Genomic DNA, 27,748 nt, shown 5'->3' with positions numbered 1-27,748 from the left:
ATGTGTTGAACACGCAAAAGCCCTCTCTGTCTCTCAAACTTGTAGACTATTTATTAATGTGAAGACGGTACTATTTGTGTTTAAAGTAGAAACTTCTGCCAGAAATGACCTCCTTAAAAGAAATTGTTTAGACCAGTACCTGATATACAGGATGCTTTCAATGAATGATTGGAACAGCTTGTTCTGGGCCTAGGCCTTACCAAAGTGTGAGATCCATGAAAACCGACACTATGTGACGACAAAGAACAAACAAATGGTCCACCCAAGCTTGAGTTTTGACAAGTGATCTTAGCAGTGACTTGGCCCTTTTGACTCTACATTTATGATTGGATGGGAGTGATGTGGTATAGTAAGTCCTCTTAGGCTTTAATGTCTCCTTCCATAAATTAAGAATATCTAAGTAGCCATAAATTTTTAGATAACCTTGTGTCTGTCTTTATTGTTTTTATACTGTTTTTTCAAAACTCTTATCACTCAATGCATTGCACAGGAAAGCACTACTTTTCATTCCATAGATTCCCTTTTGAATTCCTAGAGAATACTTTTATCCCATAGTATGCAAACAGCCATGGCAGAGGTGAAGCAAAAGGCAGGTCTATTTGCTAAGGTATTAAAGACATGATTAGTCTATTATGAGTTCTTCTTTGACCTATGAGTTAATTAGAAGTATCTGGCAAATTTTCAGACTGTATTGAGATTAGCCTTTAAAATTAACTTCTTATTTAATGTCCTTGAACTCAAATACTGTGGCTTGTATGAAAAATACATTTTCAAAAAATTATTGAGACTTAGGACTTTTGACTTTATTGAGAATTATCTAGTACATGATTAATTAATTCTTGGCGGGGTGGGGGTGTAAAAATTCCAAGTGTGCTTAAGAAGAATACTTTCAGCTCAATATATAGTTTTTTAATATGCCATTTAAATCAAGTTGCTTTTAAGGCTCGATTTGTTTATACATTTACTAATTAATTTGGTTTTAATTTTTGAGACAGGCTGCCATGTGAACTAGGTTGACCTTAAGCTTGCTGCATAGCAAGGAATGCCTTGAATTTTGATCTTCCTGTATGTGCCTCCAGAGTGCTAGGAGGGGTGGGGTTTACAGGTGTGAGCCACCATACTTTGTTGTTAAGCTGCTGGGCTTGAACCCTGGGCTTCATGCATAGTAGGAAAGCCCTTGTTCAATTGAACTCCATCTCTAACCATAGTCATAGGATGTTCTAACATCAAAAAGCATTACCAAAATTGCTTGATGAATTTCTAGTGTGCACGTAGTGACTTATACATTTCTTCATTGTTAAAAATACTTGAGGCATGTAAGTTGACTTCAACCCATCTTTTCCTTCATTCTCCTTTATCAACAAATGTACTCATAGGGCTAGAGAGAAGACTTTGAATAATAATGCCTATTACTCTTAACAAACTTTAGGTATGTTCTCAGCACCCCTGTGGATTGGCTTACAACTACTCATAACTCCAGCTCTGTGAGATCTGATGCCCTCTTTTGGTATCCCCTTGTACCCACATGCTCATGATACACACACACACACACACACACAAATAAAAAAAAAACACTCAATTTAATAAGGCAAAAATCCATATCCTCTGTAAAAATCCTCACATGTAAATAGCATTATCATTCTTTGTCTATTTCTCTCCTTCCTCCCCATCTCTGCAAGATGGAATTGGATACTTCTGTAAGTTTCCATGAATTTAAAATTTCTTGATAGCACTTGCAGAGTACTGTGGTCATATCTGCAATGTTCTGGAACGCAGGGACCATGGTTTATTCATCTTTGTGTCTCTAGTGCTTTGCAGAATACTTCCCAGAGTGGTGCTCAATAAATGCTAATGAAATGGGAGAAGCTGGTCTCAAGTGCAGAGCCGGTACAGGTTATTTGGGAGGTAGCTGGAGGTGGTAGAATCATTTGAAGCATTATTAGGAAGATGACTAAATTCCAGGAACACATGAACCAGTCAGGAATGAAGAATTTAGCCTAAACTGGCAGCCTCCTTAAATGCAGAGACCACCTGCCTGATTATTTGGATTAATAGACTTGAGAGTTGAGAACACTTACAATAATAAAACTTGGATGATGAGGACATCCTTCATGGAGGGAGAGTTTGACTCAGGTGTCTTATAATCCTTCCTAAGATGCTTGTTCTGAATGACCCAGCCACTCTCCACAGTCATGAGTAATTTCTTGAAAAACATCATTGTAGTCCAGGGTTCAATATGAAAGTAGAAACAACGAATCACAGACTTTTTTTTTTCCAAGAAGAAGGAAAAAATGTTCCAGAGCTGAGCAGTCATTCTGAAAATAATAATGAAATTAATTGTTTTTCTTTTATTTTAGACACCTCCGGTCACTCTTCTTGCCCAGATTGCTTTGAAGAAAGAGGAGACTAAATCCATCATGTCGGAGATACTAGACCTCTCTTTTCTGTCCGAGATGGAACGAGATCTGATTCTTAATGTTCTGCAGAGAGATGACGAACTCAGAAAAGCAGATGAGAAAAGGATTCGGTAAGGGTCCCAGAAATGCTAAGCCCTTCCATGATTTTAACCAAGGAGGCAGCCCCAAGCTTTTCAGTTGCTTCTTCAGTCGATGTCAGAATTGTGTATGTGCTTTAAAGCTCCATGAGTCTAGTTGGGCTCTGAGTTTATTGCTTTTACAGAACACAGTAGTCTTACTGTCATCCCCTCAGCTTCTGTACATCCTGTACACTTGTGCTTCTCTTTCCGGTCTTGGCAGGCGACTGAAGAACGAGCTACTGGAGATCAAAAGAAAAGGTGCCAAAAGGGGCAGCCAACACTACAGTGATCGAACGTGCGCCAGGTGCCAGGAGGGCCTGGGCCGTTTAAGTCCCAAAAGCAACACTTGTGTGGGTTGCAATCATTTAGTGTGCCGAGAATGCCGAGTTCAGGAAAGCAATGGCTCCTGGAGGTGCAAGGTGTGCTCGAAGGAAATGTGAGTGTCACTTCATGGAGACATAAAGAGGGGACATATGTCCGGCTGCCCTGAGAATTTCTCTCATCAACTTTGTTAGTTGAGTGACAAGAATCATTGTTTATACAGGTCTTACTTAGGGTTTCTATTGCTGTGACAAAACACCATGACCAAAAAGCAAATTTGGGGAGAAAGGAGCTTATTTGGCGCACACTTCCAGGTTGCTGTTCATTATTGGAGGAAGTCAGGACAGGAACTCTCCAATGGGACAGGAACCAGGAGGCAGGAGCTGATGCAGAGGCCATGGAGGGATGTCACTTACTGGCTTGCTTCCCATGGCTTGCTCAGCCTGCTTTCTTATAGAACCCAGGTCTACCAGCCCAGGGATGGCACCACCCACAGTGGGCTGGGCCCTCCTCCCTTGATCACTAGTTGGGAAAATGCTTTATAGCTGGATCTCATGGAGGCATTTCCTCAACTGAGGCTCCTTACTCTGTGATAACTCCAGCTTGTGTCAAGTTGACACAGAACCAGCCAGTACAACACATCTGACATTTTCTTTTCTTCCCCCCCAGAGAGCTGAAGAAAGCAACTGGAGATTGGTTTTACGACCAGAAAGTAAATCGCTTTGCTTACCGAACAGGCAGTGAGATAATCAGGATGTCCCTGCGCCGTAAGCCTCCAGGTATTGTTCAGGGCTGGAGGCTGTTTGAAGGACCTAGCCTTGGAGCTAGCTAGGCTTGTGTGGAATTCAGCTGTAGTCTGCTTAGAGTGACTTAACCCCCCAGGGGCTCAGCCAGTGTGTGTGAATATCAAAGGCTGTATCTGCTCTGTCTGTGTGTGTGTTTGGGGGAAGCTGCTTTGAAAGTTGTTTCCTTCCTTAGTTTCACCCGCTGCTGCCATGCTTTTGTTTTGAAGTGAATAAAAGAGAGACAGTGGGGCAGTCCCTCCTTCAGCAGACCCAGATGGGTGATATCTGGCCAGGAAGAAGGATCATTCAGGAACAACAGAAGGAACAAAGGTGAGAGCCAAGGAATTAGAATTGTTTAGTTCTTCTATTAATATCACTTCGTTTTCTAAAATAATAGATGTTATTAGAGGGAAATTGGAGAATACAGATGAAATTGAAGAGGAGGAGAAGGAGGAATCAAATCCTGATCTCACCAGCCCCATGCAAACATCAACAGTTTGGCAAATTAATTTTGTTCGTAGGCTGTACTCCTGTGAAAAAGTAAGCTCTTAACAAGGATTTATTTACTTAAAAAGCTAGTGTCTGTTTGCAGGTATGTATACTTGTGGGTAGGTGCCTGCAGAGGCCAGAAGGGTGTTAGATCCCCTGGAGTTGGACTCATAGGCAGTTGAAAGCCACCTCACATGGGTACTGGGAACCAAACTTGAGTCTCTGCCACAGCAACGCCATCACTGACTGATTCCCCACTCCCATATTAACTTTCTTCCACGCCTTCCTAATCTTTTCTTCTCACGAGTGATTATTAAAATTTATTTAACGTTTTCAGGCTTTGTGGTATTTTACTTTTTGTTATGCAACCATAAATCAACAGACTTTAAAAACCGGTTTAGTTTTAGTTTCGCATTTATACATATTGTTTACTTACAATCAGGCCTGGAACCATGACTTCTCTAACTCCTGAATTCTTTACTTTGGCTTTATTTCTTGGTTGTCTAGATTTCCTCACTGGGAAGTGCCATCAAGAAGGGTTTGTGATGTTTATTGCATTCTTTCATATTCAGAATGCCTGCCAACTAACTCCCTGGGCAGATGCGTGACATCTTAGCTCAGTATTACAGACTTGAGTGATGTTTTCTTTCTCAAAGACTATTGTAGACATTGCTCCATTGTCTTCTGCCATTGAATCTAACTATGAAAAAGGACAGCTTGACATTTTTTACCCTTGTAGGTACATTTGTGTGTGTACACACACACATACACACACACACACATAGGTGTGCATGGTTGTGAGAATTTGTGTTGATATAATTGAATTTACTGAAAAAATTGAATATTAATAACTTAAAAATTTAAATCAACAAAGATTATTCTGTACTTTTTGACATATGATAAATTGTTCATGAGTTTTTTTTTTCATTGTTGGAATTTCTTCTGGACTACCTCCTTGAACATTTTTTTCTGTTCTGTTAGTTAAGGGCACCACTTTGGGTATATTGGATTTCATGATCCTCTATTTCTGTAATTTTTTAAAAGTATATGATGTAAAAGCAAAAGAGAAATATGGAAGCAATTAACCATAGAGACCCCAACATCTTCTTTCCCTTCATGATCTTTGGATTTGGGCCATTCTTGGGCCATTCTTTTTCTTTCTCTTTTTCTTTTCTGTTCCTTCCTCTCCATTTGCTGACATTAACATTTTGAAGGAATTATCTTGTTTAGATTTGGTTTTCATTTTCTTCAATTGTTTTATCATTTTTGTTGTTTTATCATCTAGTATTCGGGCTCATGCACTTTAGAAAGTCTGCATTATGCCTGTAAAACAGAATAAAATATATTATGCAAACTAAGATGGCTGTGACACTGTTGTGTGATGCAAATTTGTGTGCTCACCATCATTCATATATATGTGTGTGTGTGTGTGTGTGTGTGTGTGTGTGTGTGCGTGCGCGTACACACACACAAACATACATATATGGCCTCTTTGAGTACCACACAGCTGGGATTTTAATTAATTTTATTTTTTAAAAGAGTTTTAAATTTTACTTTGGAACTAGGGGCCAAACCCAGGGCCTTGTGCTGCTAGTCAAGTGCTGTACTACTGAGCTACTGAGCCAAATTTAAACTCCAAGATTTAAGAATTTTAATTGGTTCTTAAAAAATTATATACTTATGGGATAATGTGCTATTGCAATAAACGCATGTAATAAATTAATGTAATGCTTAAATCAAGGTGAGCAGAGCCACTTTTAATATCACCTCTTATGGTGGAAAACCGTCAAAACTGTTTATTTTTAAAAGATAATAGTCTGTGTTATCTTGTGTAGTCCTATAAATGCAGAGTTGCATACTAAAACTTCTTATGGTAATCTAACCATAACTTAGTACCCTCGAATTCTCCTTTCTTTTGACAAGCACTGTTTTGCCTGCTTGTAGGTCTATGTAGCACATTCATACCTTGTGCCAGCACAGGCCAGAAGAGGATATTGGATCACTTGGGGTTGGAGTTGAGATGATTGTGAGCTACCATGTGGGTGCTGGGAAATGACCCAAAACCCTCATGAAGTGCAGTTGGTAATCCTAGTCAGTAAGTCATTTCTCTGGCCCCTGATATACTTACTTCTCTGGAACCTTAGAAGAGAGGTAGAAGGTGGGTTGTAATCTCAATATTTGTCACCTGAACTTTTAAAATATTTTCTATTTTTGTGTCTGTATGGTGTGTGTGCATATGTTTACATGCACATGAGGAAGACAGAGGAAGTCATCAGGTATTTGTCCCTAACATCTTCCACCTTCTTCCCTTGGAACAGGGTTTTCTCCTGAGCCTGGAGACTGTGCTGGGGGCCAGGTCTCAGTGCCGTGCTTCTTCAGCTTCCACACAAAGACAATACCTGGGTTCTAGGAATTTAAACAGGCTTTTCCCTGCCTGAAAAGCAGCCATTCTTATTTTCTGACATATCTCTTCAGCATATTCCCAGCCTTCATTATCTTAACTGTAGGGTTTTCTTTTTACCCCATTTGTTATTGCTGATGAATTTTAGGTATATGTATTATAAGACTTTTTCCTTTCATTTTAACTCAGCCAAAGAGAAAAGATTTTATTATACTTTTTTATTGGTCATTAACTCCCTGCCAGCAGAGATGATGTCACATGGCTGAATTTGCAGGTATTTGTGAGGCTGCAGTAGGAGGGCCATAAACCCTGAGGATACTTCAGGCTATGTAGTAAAAGCAAAGATGAAAAAGAAGTCTACAGAAATATGGATGTTAAGTCGTCAGTGACCTAAATTTCTTTGTCTGATCACTGTTAACAGTCATTGATAATTTTGGCATGTGAACTACCAAGATCTCCACGCATACCCATGTGAGTTAAACTCCTGAATTTTAATTATTTTTAATAGATCATATTATGGACATGTTAAGTTTAAAAAAATGAAAGAAAGAAAAAGGGACTTTCGAAACAGTACTATAGATAATCCCATAGAAAAGGAGAAAAAGATCTGAATAGATATTTCATTAATGAAAACATGCAGATGTCAAATAATGAAGTTCAACATCATCAGACACTAGAACACAAATAAAGTAACAGTGAGAGGCCCCTTGTCCACTAGAATGGCTATCATCTGAAAAGATCAATTGTACCAAGTGCTGGATGCAGAACAACTTGCCTTCCCATTCATTTCTGTAGAGATGAGCATGTGTACCATGCTCAGCTGCTCTGAAAGTCTAGTCCTTTAAAAGTTCGATGTATGCATACTGTGTGAATCAGATGTTTCATAGATATATAACTCAAGAGAAGTCAAGGCATATGTCCATCCATTTGTATGTGCATATTCATAGACGTTTCATTGATTTTTAAGACAGTATGAAATTATTTTAGTGGATTTTCATTTTTATTTTTTGCCAGTGCTGGTAATTGAACTTAGGGCCTCATGTATGCTAGGCGAGTGTTCTTTTATTGCATTATATTTCCAGATTTGGAATTGAAAATGAATGGGCCTGAAGAGACAGCTCAGTTGGTAAAGTGCTTGCTGCCCTACTAGAATTTAGCTCTCCTAAAAACACTTAATAGTTGGTTTGGTGTGGGAGTTGCGGAGGGTTTGACAAAGAATCCCATAGCAAAATGGTAGTTCACCCTGTCAGCCAGATACCCTGCCTCAATATATGAGGAGAAGGATCAAGGAGAACACCCAGTGCCAATCTCGGATGGACACACACACACACATGGTCACACAGACACATGCACACACACTTGTGCCTACAAATACATAAACACACATTTCTACACCCATACAATCCAGACATATATCTTAAGTATATTTCATCACAGAACTAATTAAAAATTTGCACTTATAAAAACCCAGAAAACCATGATTATAGCAAACGTAGTCACTGAATATATAGCTTATAAAATGAAAAGATGGCATATAAATAGTAATGCTGTAAATTTGAAGTGCTCCATGATACTGTGCTAGGAAAGCTAGTTCTTGCTTACGTTTTACCTTTCTTCCTTCCTTTGCAGGTTTTATGTTGTGCAGATAATCATAGCTGCAATGAGTTTATGGGTGGTGTAGCATCTGTGCCATGTCCCCAACACAGCCTTTGCATTTTTTTTTCACTCTTCTGGGATGTCCCCTGAGCCTGGCAGGGGATGGGAGGACAGTTGGTCTAGATGTTCTATTTAGGACTAAGCACTCAGTAGACACTTATCTTCAGTACTTTGATGGGTTATAACTCTCTGTAGTAACTGCTGACCATTGCAGAGAGAAACGTATTTGTCCAAATTCAGGCAACATTCATTTATGACTGTAAAGCATAAATACTTCTTAGAAAGCAATTTGACGCATCATTTGCTAAAACAACAGTAATAGGCTTTTCTCTAGGACAGCACTTCTCAACCTTGTTAGTGCTGCAACCCTTTAATGCGGTTCCTCAGGTTGTGCTGACCCCCACAGCCGTATTATTTCTGTTGCTAGTTCATAACTGTAATTTTGCTACTGTTGGGAATCGCAATGTAAATATTTGATGCTCCTGGTGGTCTCGGGTGATGCCTGTGAAAGAGCCCTCAGGTTGAGAACCACAACTTTTGGTCAGGTTTACAGTACCAGGCCTTAGTTCTTCCTGTGGACTAGCTGGTTATCTTCATAAACATTATGCTACTACTGTACCAGTGGGTGCATCTTGCCTAGCTGGTCAGTATTGTAGCATGTAGAGTTGGCTTCAGGGATACCACTGGTTTTCTTCTGTTTCATTTTCCCTCATAGTAGCCTATGTAGCACCTTCTAGCACCATGAAAGCTTATAGACAGAAATGAAATAGTTGTATGACCTTGTCCTAGATGCTAATTTATTGGTCTATGAATGTGTTTTTGTGATGGTACCGTGTGTTTTTATCACTATGGCTCTGTGGTTTAACTTGAAATCTGGTATGGTGATACCTCCTGAAATATTCTTTTTGTTCATGCTGTACTACTGCGGTCTCTTTTTTGTGTGAGTTTTAAGATTTTTATCTTCTATTTCTACGAAGAATGTCACTGGAAATTTGATCGGGTTTATTTGAATCTGCAAGTTGTTTTTAGTAAAATAGCCATTTTCACAATATTGAATATTTTCCCCCAATTCCTAAACCTGGGAGGTCTTTCCATCTTATAGTAGCTTCCCCCACCCTGCCAGTTTCTTCAGTGTGTTAAGGTTTTTATTGTAGAAGTCTTTCACATTCTTGGTTAGGATTATCCTAGGGTATTTTTAGGCTATTATGACTGCAACTGTTTTCTTTTTCAGTTTGTTTGAAATTTATATATAGAAATACTGGTGACTTTTGTGTATTAATTTTATATGTTGTCACTTTGCTAAATATGGTTATAGGTTTTAAAAGATTTCTGGTAGTGTCTTTAGGGTCTATTGTATATACAGTAGCTTCATTCATGATAGCTAAAACTTGAAACAATTGAAGTGCCCACCAGCAGGTGAATAGATAAACTGTGGTTTGTTTATACCACAGAATTTGTTAATGAAAGGAACAATCTACTGATAATATAGTATCATAAATGGATCTAAAAATGTTGAGTCAAAAGCACTATACAAGAAAGCACTTATATTCTTAGTGTGGTGGTGCAAACCTATAGTCTCAGCAGTTAGGGGATGCAGAGGTAGAGACAGAGGGCAGAGGGCAGAGGGCAAAGGGCAGAGGCAGAGGCAGATGGATCTATGTGAGTTTAAGGCTGCCCTTCTCTATATAGTAAATTCCTGGGCAGCTAGAACTAGATAATAAGACCATGCTTCAAAACACAAAACAAAATAAAACACCCACAATCAAACAAACAAAACAAATAAGATTACCTATTCTATGAGTCTATGTGATCCTGGTACATAAATTCCCAGAAAGTACAAACGGATTTTTAGTCACCAAACTAGATCAACATTTGAGTGAGACCAGGGGCTAGAAGGGAAAGAAGGAATTGTCAACAGGCATGGAGACACTTCAGGAGAGTGATTGATGTATTCCTTACCTAAACTGTAACAGTAGCATTTGAGGGGCCTATCTATTGCCAGAAATCATTAGCGTGCGTAATTAAGCACGTACAGCTTGTTTGTACCAATTAGTTAAAACCAGCAGAAAACTGCAACACGGACACTTTTCCAGCGCCAGAGCACTCCGTTCGTTTTATGTTTGTGTGCTGCTTGGCTATCTATATGTACTGTGATTTTATCAGATAGCCTTGGGTGTATGAGTCATCTGTTCCAGGTGATGAGCCCGCTCCCCTAGTCCTTTGTAGTTAAGGTTAAAAATGGCTTTTATTTGCCGAACTTGATTAACTCATCTGACATCACTGGTCAGAATGTAATTTCTGAAATCTACTGCTTCTGGCTGTCTGGGACCTCTTGTCTCATTGGATTGAGAGGCCTCTTATTTATTAGAAACATGAAAACCGATTGAGTGAGTATAAGTGATTTTTACATAAAATTATGGAGCCTCAGAGATAATTTAATTCAACTCTTTTATTTTTATAGAAAAGAAAGCAGGATAAATGATTTACCTGAGATCACACAGATAAAGACCAGGACTCCTATCTCTGAGTTTATTTTTACTGCACAGATGTCAAATAATTGCTGTTTTGCCCTACGGTTGTTTACATCAGCTCAGAATCAGAACGTATTCATCTTTAGGAAAAAAAGAAAAAGGTACAAGCACCGACCACCCCAAGGACCATTGTCGAACAGTGTCTCTAGAGGAATGATTCCGTCTGAAGTTCTTTTACTCTTTCCATTTAAGGGGGCAAAAGGATGATTTTTAAAGTGAAGAAAAGAAAGCTAAGCACCCTGCTGTGTCTTGTCTGATAAAGTTGGTCCATTCGTCAAGAATGACCTCTGTCCCACCTCCTGTATATGCTAAGGTTTCAACTCCGCTCCTTCTGTTTGTTTGCATAGGCCTATCTCAAACATCACCTGACATGCTGGAAAGTTTATTCTTCACTGACTGAGACATGGAGACATTAGAGACTTGTTCATTTGCTAAATATATGTGGAAGCTTACTATGCACCAGATACTGTTTTATGTGCTGAGATACTATCATGGATACAAGAAGGCCCCTTGTTTGTAGATTGTAGATTGGCGGGCAGAGAGCACATAAAACAAATCAAAAGCAACTAATCTAATAAGTAGTCTGCCAGATGTTGACAAGTGTGATGGAGACAATGACCTGGAGTGAACAGATATGGAGTGCCAGGAACACATGTGTGTCTGTGTATGCTGTTTTCCTGAGATAGTTAAGGCGGGTCTGAATTGTAAGGTGACATTTGAAAAAAAGAATACAGAGGCAAACATGGAGAGTCTTTGGAGGAGAGGAGCACTGTAAACAGAAATCCTGGCAGGTATAAAGAACTCAGAAGGAGTTTGACACATGTGTAGTCTGGAGTTGAGTTGGCGGGGTGGGGGCTTGAACAAGGAAAGAAGCATCAAATGGATGGGAAGTCAGTTGCATAAGATTTTGTTGACCTCTGTGAAGACTAAATTATTTGAGAGAGAGGGAGAAAGATGTCAGAAGCAATCTAATGATGATTGCTTCTTTTTCATTGTTTAAAACCCAAGGTAAAATTCACATGGCATCAAACCATTTTTAATTTTGTAAAGTTCCATGTTGTGACTGTTAGAAATTTTAGGATGTTGCACAACCGTCACAGTCACCGATTGTCAGAGCATTCCTAGCACTCCAAAAGGAATCCTTGTCCATGAACTGGCTACTACTGTTTCTTCCTGGATGGAATCTCCAAGCCGCCTTTCTGTATTTGCATACCCTGGATGTATCATCTGAATTGAGTCAGACCAACCATGGACATCCTGATTGGTTCCTTTCAGTTAGCATAAAGTTTTCAATATTCACCCATGTTGCTACAGACTTTAGAGCTTTATGCTCTTTTGTGGATAAACAACAGAGCTTCATATTGCTATACAATATTTTGGCTATCCCATCCTCTGTAGAAGAGCAATTGGATTAGTTCTACCCTTTGGGCTACAAGAATAATGCTATGTGAGGCTCAGCTGTTAAAAGCATTTGTTCCTCTTGCAGAGGACCTGCATTTGCTTCCCAGCACTCACTCGGTAATTTGTAACCATTTGTAACTCTGGTTCCAGTGGATCCTGCGCCCTCTTACTAACCTCCATGGGCACCAGGCATTCCCGTGCCACACGGGCAAAACATTAATAGGCATAAAATAAAGAAATGAACAAATACTGCAAAACCAGCCGTTTAAGGGCAGGATGTTAGCACCAGGCATGGTGTTGCAGAACTGTAATCTTAGCATCCTGGAGGCCTAGGCAGGCAGCTCTCTGTGAGATTGAGGCTAGCCTGGGCTGCATAAAAAGAACTGGCTTGGGATATTTAGAGAGTAGGAGATCTTAGTCTCCTGGGAGTGTGGAGTGTGGAGAGGGGTGAAGGGTGAAAGTAAAGCTGGAGACCTTTGAAGGAGCAGTACATTAGAAGTTCCACATTGTGATAAGAAATCTGGACTTGGTTTTCACAGAAATTGGGAAATGACTTGGATGTTTGCAAAGTCTGCTCACATGGCTGGGGTTGCACCTCAGTGATAGAGTATTTTGCTTAGCATGTGTGGCCCTAGGTATGATCCCCACTGTTATAAAATCAACTGACATTTATGCTAAAAAAAATTTGCTCAGGTTACTACTGTGGGTCAGTTGGAGAGATACCTATCCAGAGGCAGGAGAATTTCCTTCCTATAAAACACTGGATCTTGGTTTTTATTCTAGTGTGCTGTTTGAAGTACCAAAGCTGAAATTTGGAAAGAGCGCACTGGAGGCTGAGAGCGAGAGTCTGGATAGCTACACTGCTGACTCGGACAGCACCTCCAGGTGGAGTTTCCCCATCTAGCCCACATCTGTCCATTCTGAGCTCTCATTTGGTTCTCTAGCGTCAGGATGCAGGTTTCTTCTGCCTTCCTGGTTTCTGTCCTTGAGCTGTTGGATGAGTTTTTCATTTGACCTTACCGGAAGTCCTCTTTAGTATTTCTTTTGCTTTGGCTCTGAACACTGCTTCCTGGAGTGAGCTATCTTCCCCTGGATGCAGCACTGTGAATGACTCTGCTTCTGTCCCTTAGGAAAGGAGGTGTGAGTGAGTGAGTGAGTGTGTGTGTGTGTGTGTGCCTGATCTTCTGCACTCCATCAAGGTGCCTTGGATGGATACAAAATGGGCCTTCTCAATGTGGTTGCTATAGAGATGGCAATGACTTCCTTGTTAGTGCTTTGGGGCCTGGCTAGAAGAAGAAGAAGAGAAAGGCCTGGTTTAGTTCTAACCTCTGATACTTCTAGGAGAGATTCTCTGGATAAATCTGGACTCTTCCCAGAATGGAAGAAGATGTCTGCTCCAAAATCTCAAGTTGAAAAGGTAAACTGCAGGCTTTACTTCTCTTCCCCTCCCTCCTTCCTTACCTTGCTCTCTCCCTCCTTTCTTCCCTTCCCTTATATTCCCCCTGTCTTCATATCTCACATGAGGAATTTAACTAAAAATTTACCCCAGCTTCATTTGGAAAACGTCTCAAAAGTCTTGGCTGAAATGTATGTGAACATGAGTTTCATATTAATCTTTCTTTTAACTTTGTCATAGTTGGATTAAAATCCAACCCTTAAGCTGTTCCTTTGGTCTACTTGCTGGGTTTTCCCCACATCTCTGAACTTGTTCCATTCTAGGAAATTCCACCAGGGAACCAAAATGCAGTCTGTGGTGATGAGGGTGACATGATATTTAAGAAGAACACCAGAAAAGTCCTGAGGCCTTCAGGTAACATCTCCATCACAGCAACCTCGGGCTTGTGTTCTAAGTGCTTTTGCTGGGTTCTTGGTATGGAGTATAGCAGGTTCCTTTGTTTTAAATTTTTTGGTCTTTCATGCAGAATACACTAAGTCTGTGATAGACCTTCGCCCAGAAGATGTGGCCCAAGAAAGTGGCATCTTGGGAGACAGAAGCAAATCTGTACCAGGCCTCAGTGTGGATATGGTGAGTACTCTTACATTTTACTTTAGTACTATATTAAAAATTTCCATTTAGAATTGGCTTTAGTACCCAATTCTCCTGTCCTAATTGTTTCTTTAGGAAAGGTGAAATGGCCTATAATTTTCCCCAATTTCTGAACTATACTAGTACCTGATTTGCTTAAAGTACTGTCTTTATTACCACTTGCCATTATCACACTATTGGTTATATGGTTGGCCACTCAAATAAATACTTACTTTGACTAAAATAGAAAGAGAGGACCAGTGAGATGAGTGATGAGGCAGCAGCACTTGTTGCAAAAGCCTGACAACCCAGAGTTTGACTCCTGGAGTCTCCATTAAGGTGGAAGGTGAGAACTGACCTCCTACAGTTGCCTTTGGGTCTCTACATGCATCCCAGTGCACAAGCCTGGTTGAATACAGACACGATGATGAGGAGGAGGAGGATAGAATGTACAAACAACAACAATAATCATAGAAATTTATTCAAAGAGATGGCTACACTGGGGTATTCAAATGGGAGCGTTCTAAAACTCCCATAAAAATATTATATATTTGTTTTCCTTTGAGACATGAAGATAGAGTTTTTAAAAGGATACATGCATAATCATTCACATGAAAGCTCAGAACTTTTGCAACCAACTTTGGTCCTCACTGAAGCAAAGAGGTTTTTTGTTTTTGTTTTGTTTTTGTTTCTTACACCTTGCTTTTTAAATTACCTGTCAAATTTCCATTGTTCCAGGAAGAAGAGGAGGAGGAAGAGGACATTGACCACCTGGTGAAGTTGCATCGCCAGAAACTGGCCAGAGGCAGCATGCAGAGCGGCTCCTCCATGGTATGTATGTTCTGTGCATTTGTGCTTTGAGACACACTTGGGCACAAGGAAGGAAAGAAGAGCCATCTTCATTAGAGCAGACCAGGAAAATGCCCCTAGTCACTCTTCCTAGGGCAGGGGCGTACATAGGTTTCTTACTATCGTCACTTTAGAGCTTGGGTGCTCAGTGTAGCTTCTAGGTGGTAGCCAGAACCTCTGATCTAGAAAGTCTCCAAGAGAACTCGAAGGCTCTGGCCCTTCTTTCATTCCAGCTTCGGGGAAAGTAGTTGGAATTCTCTGAAAGGAGAATCAGGCCATGATGTAAACAAACCATACTGCTAGACATCTTACGCTGCTCCCCATGCTTATGCCAAGGGCAATTGTGAGAAAGGGTGTTGTAAGAAAGGCCTCTGCCACATTGACAGTGAGGTTGTGGATAGGGATGAAGGTAAAACAGCCTCATGGATGTTTGCTAACCTGGGCCTGTATCTATCATAACTGCAAAGATTGCTATTTGGGATAAACAGATTTTAGAAGGAGACTAATTCGATTTTCACACTTACACTGGAAGCAAATGTAGAGCTCAACAACGTATATTCTTCGCTGCTCCCGACAAGGAGGGCAGTGGAAACTCTCAGATGGGCTTAGCTGTACCTTCCCTCCCTACTCCTTGTCACCATTCCAAAGATGGGGAAATTAATCAATAGATTGTGTAAGATGAGTCAGGCATCAAGAGTCTGTGTGAGCCAGAAGGTGAACTACGAACTAGCATGATTGGTGATGTATTACTTGCACTGACTCTGGGTAAAGGGTTGTTGGCAGTCTCAGCTCCTTGCAGGACTTTCTGAGACCTTTGACTTTATCATGAGGGAAGATGTGAGCAACTCGGGATGTGGAGCACGTTTGCCCGAGCCGTTTGTAATTACTTTCCCCTCAGAGTACTATTGGCAGCATCATGAGCATCTATAGTGAAGCTGGTGATTTCGGGAACATCTCTGTGACTGGCAAGATTGCCTTTTCCCTGAAGTTTGAGCAGAAAACACAGACTCTGGTCATCCATGTCAAGGAGTGCCACCAGCTAGCCTATGCTGATGAAGCCAAGAAGCGTTCTAACCCGTGAGTGATTCCGGCACCTGAATAATTGATGGGAGAAAGTAGACCTCAGCGTCTACTGGGGGTACTCCTGGCCAAAACAATCACCTCTTTGGTGACAGACTCATAAGATATAATTTAATAAAGGGCTTAGGACTTAGAAAAAAGCAAAAAAAAATTTTTTTTGACATAGTATTTCATCATGTACCAAGCAGGAAAGTAAAGACGGGGCTTGAGAAAGGACAGCAAATAATTTAGTGTTGTTCTTGGCTACTAGATATGTGAAGACTTATCTTCTGCCTGACAAGTCCCGCCAAGGAAAAAGAAAAACCAGCATCAAGCGGGACACCATCAATCCACTATATGATGAGACCTTCCGGGTATGCATTTGAACCTAGAGGGGAGAATGGTTTTATTTGTTGGTTTTTTTGTTTTGGGTCTTTGTGGTACAGCTTTTCCTCCACACGGTGGCTGGAAGAGCATGCCTGTACCCGAAGTGTCACTGTGGGACTCCGTTTATATCCTCACCTCTTTAGGGGAAGAGAACAGAGGTGAAATTCCCAGTCCCCACGTGGTGGCTCACAGCTGTCTGTAACTCCAGTTTCAGTGAGACAGTGTCATATTCTGACCTTGGTGGCATCTACATACATGTGCTGCACACAAACATACTCAGTCACACGTTCACAGAAAATAAAAACAGTAAGTTGTTTGAGGGCCAGTGAGGTGCCCCATATGGTAGAAAGTGACAGTCAACTCCTGTAAGTTGTCCTCTGATCTCCAATCTCATGTCATGACATAATCATACCCACATATAAAGACATGACATTCATGTACCCATGTCCATACTAACAGAAATAAGCAAAATGTAATAAGAAAGCTAAAAGCCGTTTGAGATAGAGTATCCTCGGCAATTGTTTGTGGATATTCTCAGGTCCTTTCGGCCATTCAGGGCAAACTTCATTTTCTCTGGCTTAGGGTTAGTGAACAAGGAGCTATAGAAGCTTTGAGTGGAGCAATTCAAAGTGCTCAGGATAAAAACATTTGACACCCTGAACTACAGACCCCGGGGACAGGTTGTTCAGGGGTTGGAAGAATTAATTTTTGAGGAATTACTCCTAACTGGCAATCTTGGGATGTTTCCTTCCCCTCACAGTATGAGATTTCGGAATCTCTTCTGGCGCAGAGGACTTTGCAGTTTTCTGTTTGGCATCATGGCCGTTTTGGCAGAAACACTTTCCTTGGAGAGGCGGAGGTCCACATGGACTCTTGGAAGCTGGATAAGAAGCTGGATCATTGCCTCCCTTTACATGGAAAGGTAGTCAGTATGCTCTAAAAGTCCTTCCCAGCTTGCTTCCCAGGTGAATTGTCTGCAGTGGCCTCTGCTGGTTTGTGTTGGAAGTAGCTTTGCATGGACTTTTATTTAGAATTCTACCGCCCCCTGCTGGCCTTTCTAAGTTTAGCAGGAGCAATTTCTTCTGTGTAAATCGGGCAAAGCAGTAATCCACAGCTCACATCACTGTCCAGAACCTGCATGTATTCAGACATCCTAACGTGCACTTCCTCTCAAATCTAACCTTTGGGACACATACTAATCTGCACTCCTTTCTATGCCAAACTTCCTGCTTTAGAAGTGAGAGGCACAACAGTTGGCGGGTCTGCAATGGCTGGCTTCTTGGTTCTGTATGCAGGTTGGGGAAACATTACTTTAGAAGTGGCATCTCAGATGGCAGATAAGGAGGCATGAGAGTGATGGGTAAGCTTAGTGCAGCTCGGGACTACAGTCCTGTTCCTGTGACTTACTGGTAATCTAGTGAAGTCACCTACCTTCTGTGAGCCTCCGTTTTGTCTTCAACAAAATGATACAGCAGTGCTACTCCATGTTGTGGGACTGAATGCAGGCTGTTCTTTAGCGTGTGACACACAATGGCCAGTCCATGTCACACTGCCATTCTGGTTAAGATGAAAGAGCTACATACGAAAACTTTAGGCGGCAACTTTCTGTTTATCACAGTGAAATCCAATGCAAACCCTTTTAAAAGTTATAATAACATTTTGAATGTTTCCAACAATTCATAGCACATAGCAAGCCTTTGCAAAGATGGTCTAGAAGCTCAGGAGAGGGGCTGCCTCTTGGAAGAGGGGTATACTTTTATCTTTACATTTATTCTTGTCTTTTAGTTTTCTTTGTTTTAAACTTTCAAATTTTTGCCCTGTTAAGAATATTAAGTACAAAAAAAAAATCTATATAGACTTGGTCCCAAATTAAAACAACAAAAATATGTAAAATAAAGTAAATTTTATTACTTAGAAATAACTACTATTAACAAATATTTAAGTATCCTTCTAGAATTTTTGTATTATGCAGCATAGATATTAATCTATCATCTATTTATGATCTATACATACACATACATAGTGTATTTTTTACTCAAGTGGATTGAATAAGCCTTATTCATATACATATATATATAAACAGTTTATTATAGGTATTGTTCTATGCCAATATTTACAGATTGTTTTCATTTTATTTGCTATATAATATTCTCTTAGATTTTTCATATTATAAATTTATTTACCAGATCCCTACTAGTAGCTACTTAAATCATTATGTTTGAAAACTGCTGTCATAATCTTTCCTTCTGTTTTCAGTACTGGTGATCCAATCCAGATCTTCATATCTGTTAAACAAGTGCTATCCTGCTGAGCCACACCCTTCCTCCTGTCTTGGCTTTCTTTGGGGAAATCAATTGTCAGAGAAAGCCCTAGTGGTGAAATAGTTGAGTGAGAGGAGACTGTACCTAGTAAACTGATGGCTGCTGCCTTCCAGAAAACTTTAGTGATGTTACATTTCTCCACTTTAAAGAGTCATAAAAACAGGAAAGCAATTACTATCAAAGTAAAACATGCTATCGAAGTCCTAGAATTTCTTAAAGATTGGGCATGCAAATCATATTCTCCCTGTGGCTTGGGGCTTATATAATTATATTGAAAATGTCACTGTAATACTGTGACTTGCCACCAAAACATGTCTTCCATTAAAATGGAGGTGTTTGCTCTTTGGAAATATTTTTAGCAGAAGGAAACTGTGCCATAGAAACTCTGGATTTTGAGAGTTCACTAAAGTCAACAGGGTAGGAATTAATAAATCACGTAGCTTATGAAATAAAATACTATCTTATCTTCCTCTTTAAAATTTTTAATAACTTGAAGTTTTCACCTTATACCTTATATTTAAAGCTTTATCAAATTATTTTACTAAAGTATCATTTAATGTGTAAAGTATATTTGCTGACTTAAAGTAAGGTTTTTAAAAACTAAATTTTTAATTAAAATTTTAAAAATTACACATGCCTTCTTAACTTAAAATGATCTACATTTAATGTTTCTCCATTTTTTGACACCCCTCCCAACAAAACAATTCATGTGCTACCATTTTCTTTTGTCTTGCTGACAGTCCTTCCCCACAGACTAAACTTATATATTCTGGATATGTAGTATGTCTGTTGAAACGTAGGAGATTATGTCTACCAGTATTAGCATGTCCAAGTGGTGAGGAGCTACCTTAGCTCAGCCTTAAGAAATGTTGGTAGATGAAAGGGTACTTCTAGTTTGTGCTGGCTTGTGCTTGGGGAAAACTGGAGTATAATGGGACAGCCAGTGAGCTAAGAGAGGGAAGTAGTCCCTGCCCAGAGCTATCTGTGTCCTGGACACCTGTTCTTTCACTGTTCTTTCACTGTTCTATCCACTCAGCCAGCACGGGGTGCCTGTGTAAACCTGGTACCATGCTAAGTGTTGGCCTTTCTGGGGTGGACAGAAGTAAGCTTGACTCCTGGCCTGGCACACAGATTCTAGTAATAGAGAATTGTTAGCTAACAAGATGTTTAAGTCGGGGACTGATAAAATGCATGGGTAGTGTAATATGCTTAGGTCTGAGGCCCTGGGCTTGATACCCAGCACTGAAGAAAACGAGCAAACAGTCAAATATTAAAATCTGTGTAGCAGGCTTTCTTACCTCTCCCTAAAACCTGTACAAAGTTCCCTCCCCTTTTTAAAGTTTTTTTTTTTAACCTTTAAGAAGCCTATGTGGCTCTTTTTTCACAAGCAGGACACTATGGATGATGGTGTGAAGTAGCGACAGGTCTCTTTGCTTTTCCCTGTCTGTTCTCCCTAGTGTTAGGTTCTTCTGTATCTTTTTCGATTGTTGTATTCAGTCCAGTGGTAAAAATCATGGGCTCTGGAACCAAGGTGTTGTGAGAAAATGACTTAACCTCTCTGTGTCTTTATTCAATAGTCCACAAGATGAGGGTGATACCTATTTCATAGAGATTACATACTAAACAGATGGTATATTTCTATTACTAATAACAGTATCTGGAAAATAGTAAGTGCTATAACAGAGTGATGAACATATAACACAAGATTGTCCATAGGCATAGCTTTTGTAAAGCTTATGTTTCTATTTAATATGAGATTCTGTTTTTCTACTTCTTGCTTTGTTCACTTGAGAGTAAGTATATCTCTAGTATTTCCCCTTTTCAGAAAGTGTAAGTTCAGCATGATCATAATTTAGGATCTAAATGAAAGCATAGATGCAGGTTTACTTTACTCAACAGGTATGAGGTAGATTTTATAGGTATATGACTAACTATGCATTCTACTCAACCAAGATTTGAAATAAAAACACTTCTAGGAGCAATTGACACTGGCCGGGAAAGGTAGCATGGCTGCAGTCATCCGGGTTCTAGTTTAACTAGCTTCATTGTAAGAGGAAGAGCATGTCTAACCTATGGCCGAGGAGGGGAAAGCCAAATGGTTTCTGTTCGGCAGTGACGTTCTCTGCTTGCACTTGAGCTATCAGAGATAGCCTATGTTCCTTCTGATAACCTCACGCCACATGCCACATGAAGGCATTAAAGTCACTCTTAACCCAGCCCGTGTTCGCTGACACTTCGATTGCTTCCACTTCTTGGCTCTTACTAACAATGCTGGTAGCAAGACTCTTAATCAAACATTATTGATTCCTTTGTGAGTTTGTGTGGCCATCTTGTTGGCATACCTTTGGGAACATTGGGAATGTAGTAATCATATCCCCAGAGTGCACAGTAGTGCACCTTGGTTCTTCTGGATCGCCTCCTGAAGAACTGCCAAAGAAAACTGTAGCTGCTGTGGCATTTCGCCATAAAAGATGGATCGTCTTATGCCATGAACCTGTTCTTGGGGTAATTGTATCTATTTATTTTCTTCCCTTATTTTTGTAATAGGGTCTGGCCATGAATTTGAGGCTAGCTTCCAACTCATGGTCCTTTTTCTTCAGTCTTCCCAGTGCTGGAATAACAGAGATGTGCCACCACACCCACCTATGGGGACAACTTTATAATCCTCTTGGGGTCCCAGGGATTTCTTAGAGCCCTGATTTTACTTGTTGGGTTTCCCCTATGTTTCAGATCAGTACTGAGTCCTCGCCTGGTTTGCCAGCACACAAAGGCGAGTTGGTGGTTTCATTGAAATACATCCCAGCCTCCAAACTCCCTGTTGGAGGTGACCGGAAAAAGAGTGAGTTTTCTTTGGGGGCCCTGGATTCAGCTCTTAGGCTTCTTTACAGGGTCTGTGAGAGAGTGGTGCTGGCAGTGGTGGCTAGGGAAGAATGGGATCTTTCCGGGATCTTCCAGGTAGGAGTGTCTTCCTAAGGAAGCCTTTACATCTCTCAGCTGGAAGGAAATGCCTGGCATTCCTTTTAGATGACATTGATGTGACTTGGTCTTGTTCCATCTGTGTCAAGCCACTAAGGAGGCAGAAGCAAACAGGAGCTTTGTGGCTGAGAAGGGAGCTTGGAAGGAAGAGTGAAGCATGAGGAGAAGGCGGTACAAGGTTGAGTCACTCAACAGGGCCACCACGGTGCTGGTGACTATAGATATGCAGATAAGAGAAACATAGTACTTGTCCTCTGAGGACAGCCTTTAAAGAAAGGTAATCATGTGCCCAGGCCACCCTTCCCTTGCTGAGGAAGTAATATTGAAACTGGACCTAGATAGTATACCGGGCATAAAACGAGGAAGATGAAAAGGAGCAACAGTTTTTGGGAGAAAGGAGTTTGGCCAAGGCGGTGCATGCCTGGAGTCCCAGTACTTGGGAGGCTACAAGTACAAGTGGATTGCTATGATTTTTCAGGCTGGATAGGTTATATACTGGGATACAGGTCAGACTTGGCTGTAGAGTGAGACCCTATCTCAAAAAAATTGGCTAGCTAAAACCAAGAGGAAAGAAAGCAAAATAATTATTTGAAAATGTCAGTGGGGAACGTAGCCCAGTTCATAGCGTGCTTGCATAGCATGCATAAAGGCCTCTGTTGTGTGCACAGAGCACTTCAGAAACTGGCACTTGGGTGGTGGAGACATGAGGATCAGGAATTGAAGGGGTTCATAGCTACATAGAGAATTTGAGGCTAGCCTGGGCTACATGAGACCTTGTTTCAAAAAAAAATAAATTTAATTTAAAAAGCTCCTACTATATGCCTGGTAGATGTGGGGTTGAAGCTTAGTGATCAGTAATATGTTCCCAGTTTTAGTGGAGCTGGAGTTATTATGTGAGTATGTATGGGTATGTGTAAGCTGGGATTGGTGATGAGTCTGAAGCCAAAGAAAAGCAAAGCAAAGGGGCCTTTAATGAAGAGCTTAACCTGATCTGCTGACAATGGGAAGCCCAAATTCTATTATCTGTATATATATGACATATCATATACATACACACACACACACACACACACACACACACACACACACACACACACTCAGGAAATTGCAGCGTTAGGTTTGAGGAATCAATAGTTTGCAAGGACCATGTGCAGAATGACTAGAAAAGAAGCGAAGACAGAACCTTTGGGAACCACAACATTTAAAAAGGATGAAGAGTTGGAAAATGTCAAGGAGGGAGAGGGTCATCAGGACACAGAAAGGTCAGGAGAAAGCTGGAAGAAGAGGTAGGCAGGAGCTGTCAGCACTCTCTAAACACTCCAAGCAGCCAAGCCAGATGAGGACTGAGAAGATGCAGCTTGTTACAATTAGGTTGAGAGGCATTAATGGAATCTGATTTCACAAGAAACTAGGCTTGGTGGATGAGGCAGAGAGCGGAGGTGATGAACGTGGTCAGTTCTTTGCCAGGGTAATTGGTGATTGTGAAAGGAAAGAAAGGCACAGAGAACAGCTTCAAAAGGACCAGATCGAAGGAAGGGAGGTTTCCTTTGAAATAGAATTTTTTTTTTTAAAGAAACAGATCAGCGAGTGTTCAGACTGAGGGCAAAGGCTCAGTCTGGGGAAAGGTGTATCTAAAATGCTAGGTGAGAGTGGGGGTGCAAATGGATGGAGTTCTGGGGAGTCCTGTGCAGTAAGGGCTGAGGTTGAGAACTCAGCAGAGGACTTTCTTCCTGCTTTAATTGCTTAGCAAATGACAAGCAGCTGCTTCTTTTAGCTTCAGTCGCCTTATGTATGAAATAAGGACAATCATAGTGCGTATCTCATAGCACTGTTAGGAGAATAAACACTTAAGGTAGAGTTTGGTTCATATCAAGTTTTTAATGAATGTTTGTTGCTATTGATATTATTAGTTGAGTTCCAACTGCTCATGCTGGGCACTGTGCTAGGAACAAAGGATTCAGGCACAGTTCAGTTAAGGAGTTTGCACTATACCAAGGTTAGGAGAGAACGTGCTATGTAGTTAAAGTTCAGGATACAGCTGGTGGCATGGGGGTTCACTTGCAATGGCCGACATCCCTTACAGGTAAAGGTGGGGAAGGGGGAGAACTCCAGGTGTGGATCAAAGAAGCCAAGAACCTGACGGCTGCCAAATCAGGAGGGACATCAGACAGCTTTGTCAAGGGGTGAGTCCCTGGACCAGCATCAAACTAAGCAGTTGTAAAAGAAGCAAGTTAGTGGGGAACCCAGTTGAATTTTCTTCTGTAGATCCTGCCCTCCTCCTGCCACTCTCAGCGGCTTGGTTTCTGAATTTAGATAATGGCAAAGCCTCCACCACTACCTTTGCACTGGTCTGAGATCGGTTTGGCCTCAACTCTGGTGCTGACTTTCACAGGGAGGGTGATGGAGAGTTCAGCTCTGACTTTTTCATACTAGTCCTCTGCCATAAGCCTAGGTGGAAACCCATACCCCATGACTGTCTAGCTTCAGGGTGCAATGCTGTGTGCTCCATCATCTTTATTACGGACTGTAAGTGTCCTTTATATCGAAGATCATTTCCTGACTCCAGCTCACTAAGAAGCCATTAAGAAGCCATGTTTGACTAAATATATATATATATATATATATATATATATATGTGTGTGTGTGTGTGTGTGTGTGTATAATATATATGTATATATATACATATACACATACACATACATATACATACATACATACACACACACACACACACACACACACACACACACACACACACACACACATATATATATGCTTCATTTACCTCATGTGAGAAAAGTAGAACCACAGTAGACTCACCCTTGGTGGAGTAGAGGCCACAGCATGACTAATGTCTTCATTTTTTCTCTTTAGGTAAAGGAAGTAGATGGTCTAGTGGAAGTAGTGGGAAGTCTGCCTCAGCAGATTCAAAGGAGGGTTATGTGTATTTGGACCTAGGTGCTGGCTTACCATCCTGGGCTAGGCCTGTGGTAGGGGCAAGGGGGACATATTACCAGCTTGAGTAGGTGTTGATGACTCCCACCCTCTGCCAGATACCTCCTTCCCATGAGGAACAAGGCCAGTAAGCGTAAAACTCCTGTGATGAAGAAGACCCTGAATCCCCACTACAACCATACATTTGTCTACAATGGTGTGAGGCTGGAAGATCTACAACACATGTGCCTGGAACTGACTGTATGGGACCGGGAGCCCCTGGCCAGCAATGACTTCCTGGGAGGGGTCAGACTGGGTGTTGGCACTGGTGAGACTCTCTGCCCCATCCGAATATCACTCGTCTTAAAGGTTTCTTATCTCTCTTACTCTTCACACCTCTCAGCCACTGCTATGTACAAAGAACGTTTCTGACAGAAATTTTTCTTCCTTTATATAAACATTCAACAAATTCTTGTTGAGTGCCTGCTACCTGCTAGGCCTAAGGGAAGGTAGAAATCATACAGTGTTCTATGTTTAAAAAGGTGGCCCTGAGGGCCAGGGACTTCATCATTGTCCTATAAAGAATGCCTAAAACTCCCTTAACATCTGACTTGTGATTTCTGTCTTCTATCTTGTTATAATGAAAAGGATCCTTGCCAGAAAAACCTTGTTCTCTGAGGGTTCTAGATTACCTCCTCTTTCTCAATGGCTCTGCTTCTATGATTTCTCTCTGTTCTGTATGATCGATTTCATTTGATTTGACTATTAAAGAGGAATGTATACATGCTCTGGTGACACCAATCTCTCTGTTTATTTCTTCCTTTGTTTTGAGATGTGATCTTATTAGCCCAGATTAGCCTAGAACTTCTGATCCTCTTACCTCTATCTTCCAAGTGCTCAGATCTAGACAAGGGCCAATGTGCTCAGGCCTAATTTGATTAAATGAAGAGCAAATTTTCCATTTGACCACATGGCCCCCTCAGTCTAAAAAGAATGACCTCTATTCCCCAACTTTTCCTTCTATTCTTAGTCCACTGTAATATGGCATCTATTCTTCTACCGTTAAGAGTAATTACTCATGTAAGGGCAGGTTATTATCACCAGGATTCCCAAGCACTATGTAATTGAGCAGACTGATCCCTTTGTCTTGATGATTTCCACTGTTCACCTTCTTCGACTCCCTTTGATTCAATCGCATATCACTTAGCAGTTTCCTTCATGGGTTCTTCATGATGGGTTCTGAATGATGGTGTTCTCTGGCTTTGTCTTGGATGCTCTTTTTTTTCTTATTTTTTATAGTCTCATTCAAGCCTATCCAACCTTTTGATATCATGTCTTTATGACATTTTCAAATATAATGTTCATACTCAAGAACTTCACAATTGAGTTGTCAAGAATCACAATTTTTTTAAAAACTTCATTGCTTTAGTTAGTTATGGTCTTGTGTTGGATCACATTCATAGCCATCCTTAGCTCCATGAAGATCTGGTTGGACAAGTCTGCTGGATCCGTATGACCTCGAATACTACTTGTCTATGAATACCTAACAAAGCATCTACAGTGATATTTTTGCACGTGTAAGCAACTTCGTGTCTGTCCCCTGATAAAAACCCTTCAGTACATTTCCCAACATTTAGAAACTCTTACCAAGTCCACAGACCCCATATAATCTTAACTCTTCCTTTCTTATCTTTCTTAAATCATCTGCTGTCCAAGTATTCCAAATTACTTCCTACTTTGGGATTTTATAATGATTGTGTTTTTTTCTTCATATGTAATTTGCCTAGGGCAGGGACATTCTTTGTGTGTTAATCATAGTATCTTCAAATAGGGATATAGTAGGCACTCAGGAAATTTCCACTGAATGAATTATTGTACAATAGAATAGGAGTAGGAACACATAATACTAATGGTAGGCCTGGGATTTACAGCTATAGAATTTACAGGTTGTATGTCCATTATCTAAGTACTTGGCAGGCAGAGGGAGGAAGATTGCCACAACTTCAAGGCCAGCCAAGATTTCCATGTGAAATCCTGTCTCAGTAATAACAAAAACAGAAGGTGTTCAATTTCTTTTTTTTTTAATGTTAACTCAAGAACCCATGTATAGACTAGCACTCCATTTACTAACCAACCCACTGCCTTCTTACAGTATATGCAAGAGACTGTATTTTTGAAAATCAAGTCAAGTTACCAGTGACAGTAGGGTGGCAGTTCTGGTATGGGGTACCAGACACCCGAGCTTTGAAAAGGCCACTAAGCAATAAGCCTCTATTGACATTATGTCATTTCAAGTCCCATTTCATCAACCTACACTCTACTTATTGTCTCAGAAGCACATGTATTTGTAGACTCAGCTTGCCAGCTTGCTGTCCCCAATGTCTTTCCTGGGTTGGATTCCTTTGCCACAAAACCAATCCTCCTTCATGGGCTCAGTGGTGGGACTCTGTTCAGTCTCCTCTGGTGTTTTCTCTCAGGGGTCAGTAATGGCGAAGTGGTGGACTGGATGGATTCGACTGGTGAAGAAGTAAGCCTGTGGCAGAAGATGCGGCAGTACCCAGGGTCTTGGGCAGAAGGAACTCTGCAGCTTCGTTCTTCAATGGTCAAGCAGAAACTGGGTGTATGAGTTCCTGTCCTCATTTGCAGTTGCAGCCCTGGTCAGTCCAAGTCAAAAGAAGCAACGCAACCACAAGGAAAGATTTCTAATTTAATGTGTGTGCATGTGTGTGTGTAAGCGAGTATTTCCACAGCTCTTATTTTGCTAGCTAGTGTGACACAGGCTTGTTCCTTCTGTTAAAGCAGCCCAAGAATAAGGGCCCTTTCAAATGGTTTTTATTTATATGTAGTCTAGTATATTTTCTGAGAACATAGTTGCCTCTTTCTGTGGTTTAATTCACTTTAAACAGCTTTTCACAACAACTCTCTATCTTCTATCTTGCTATATTTGCTCACACTATTACTGGAAGTGTGGCTGCTTTGGGCACTAGTTCTAGTTTGTAGGTCTAGGTGTGCCTGATTAAAGGCCAAAGCTCTTGGAAGCAAGGTTTGCTCATTAAAATATTATTAGACTATGGGA

The 27,748-nt window shown here is 40.8% G+C and overlaps 1 protein-coding gene across 2 annotated transcripts; it reads left to right on the top strand.

Annotated features, from left to right (window-relative positions):
- Positions 1–2,417: 2,417 nt before the first annotated feature.
- SYTL4 (synaptotagmin like 4) lies at positions 2,418–27,748 on the top strand (the record flags this gene model as incomplete). 2 transcript variants are annotated; one of them, XM_080910489.1, is made up of 16 exons in its annotated part: positions 2,418–2,527; positions 2,757–2,972; positions 3,527–3,636; positions 3,870–3,972; positions 12,904–13,005; positions 13,462–13,537; positions 13,840–13,930; positions 14,043–14,146; positions 14,888–14,977; positions 15,894–16,072; positions 16,326–16,428; positions 17,202–17,363; positions 21,493–21,601; positions 23,822–23,921; positions 24,792–25,000; positions 27,150–27,748. In XM_080910489.1, the coding sequence occupies 16 exons, from the start codon at positions 2,418–2,420 to the stop codon at positions 27,296–27,298; spliced, it is 2,013 nt and encodes a 670-aa protein (XP_080766615.1). In that variant the 3' UTR covers positions 27,299–27,748. The 2 variants fall into 2 exon arrangements, with proteins under 2 accessions (XP_080766615.1, XP_080766614.1); XM_080910488.1 differs by having other exon boundaries at positions 14,885–14,977.

This window comes from Micromys minutus (assembly GCF_963924665.1).
Source record: "Micromys minutus genome assembly, chromosome: X".
NCBI classification, from domain to species: domain Eukaryota; kingdom Metazoa; phylum Chordata; class Mammalia; order Rodentia; family Muridae; genus Micromys; species Micromys minutus.
The sequence above is the reverse complement of the archived record's forward strand: the minus strand, read 5'-3'. Positions and strand labels throughout refer to the sequence as shown.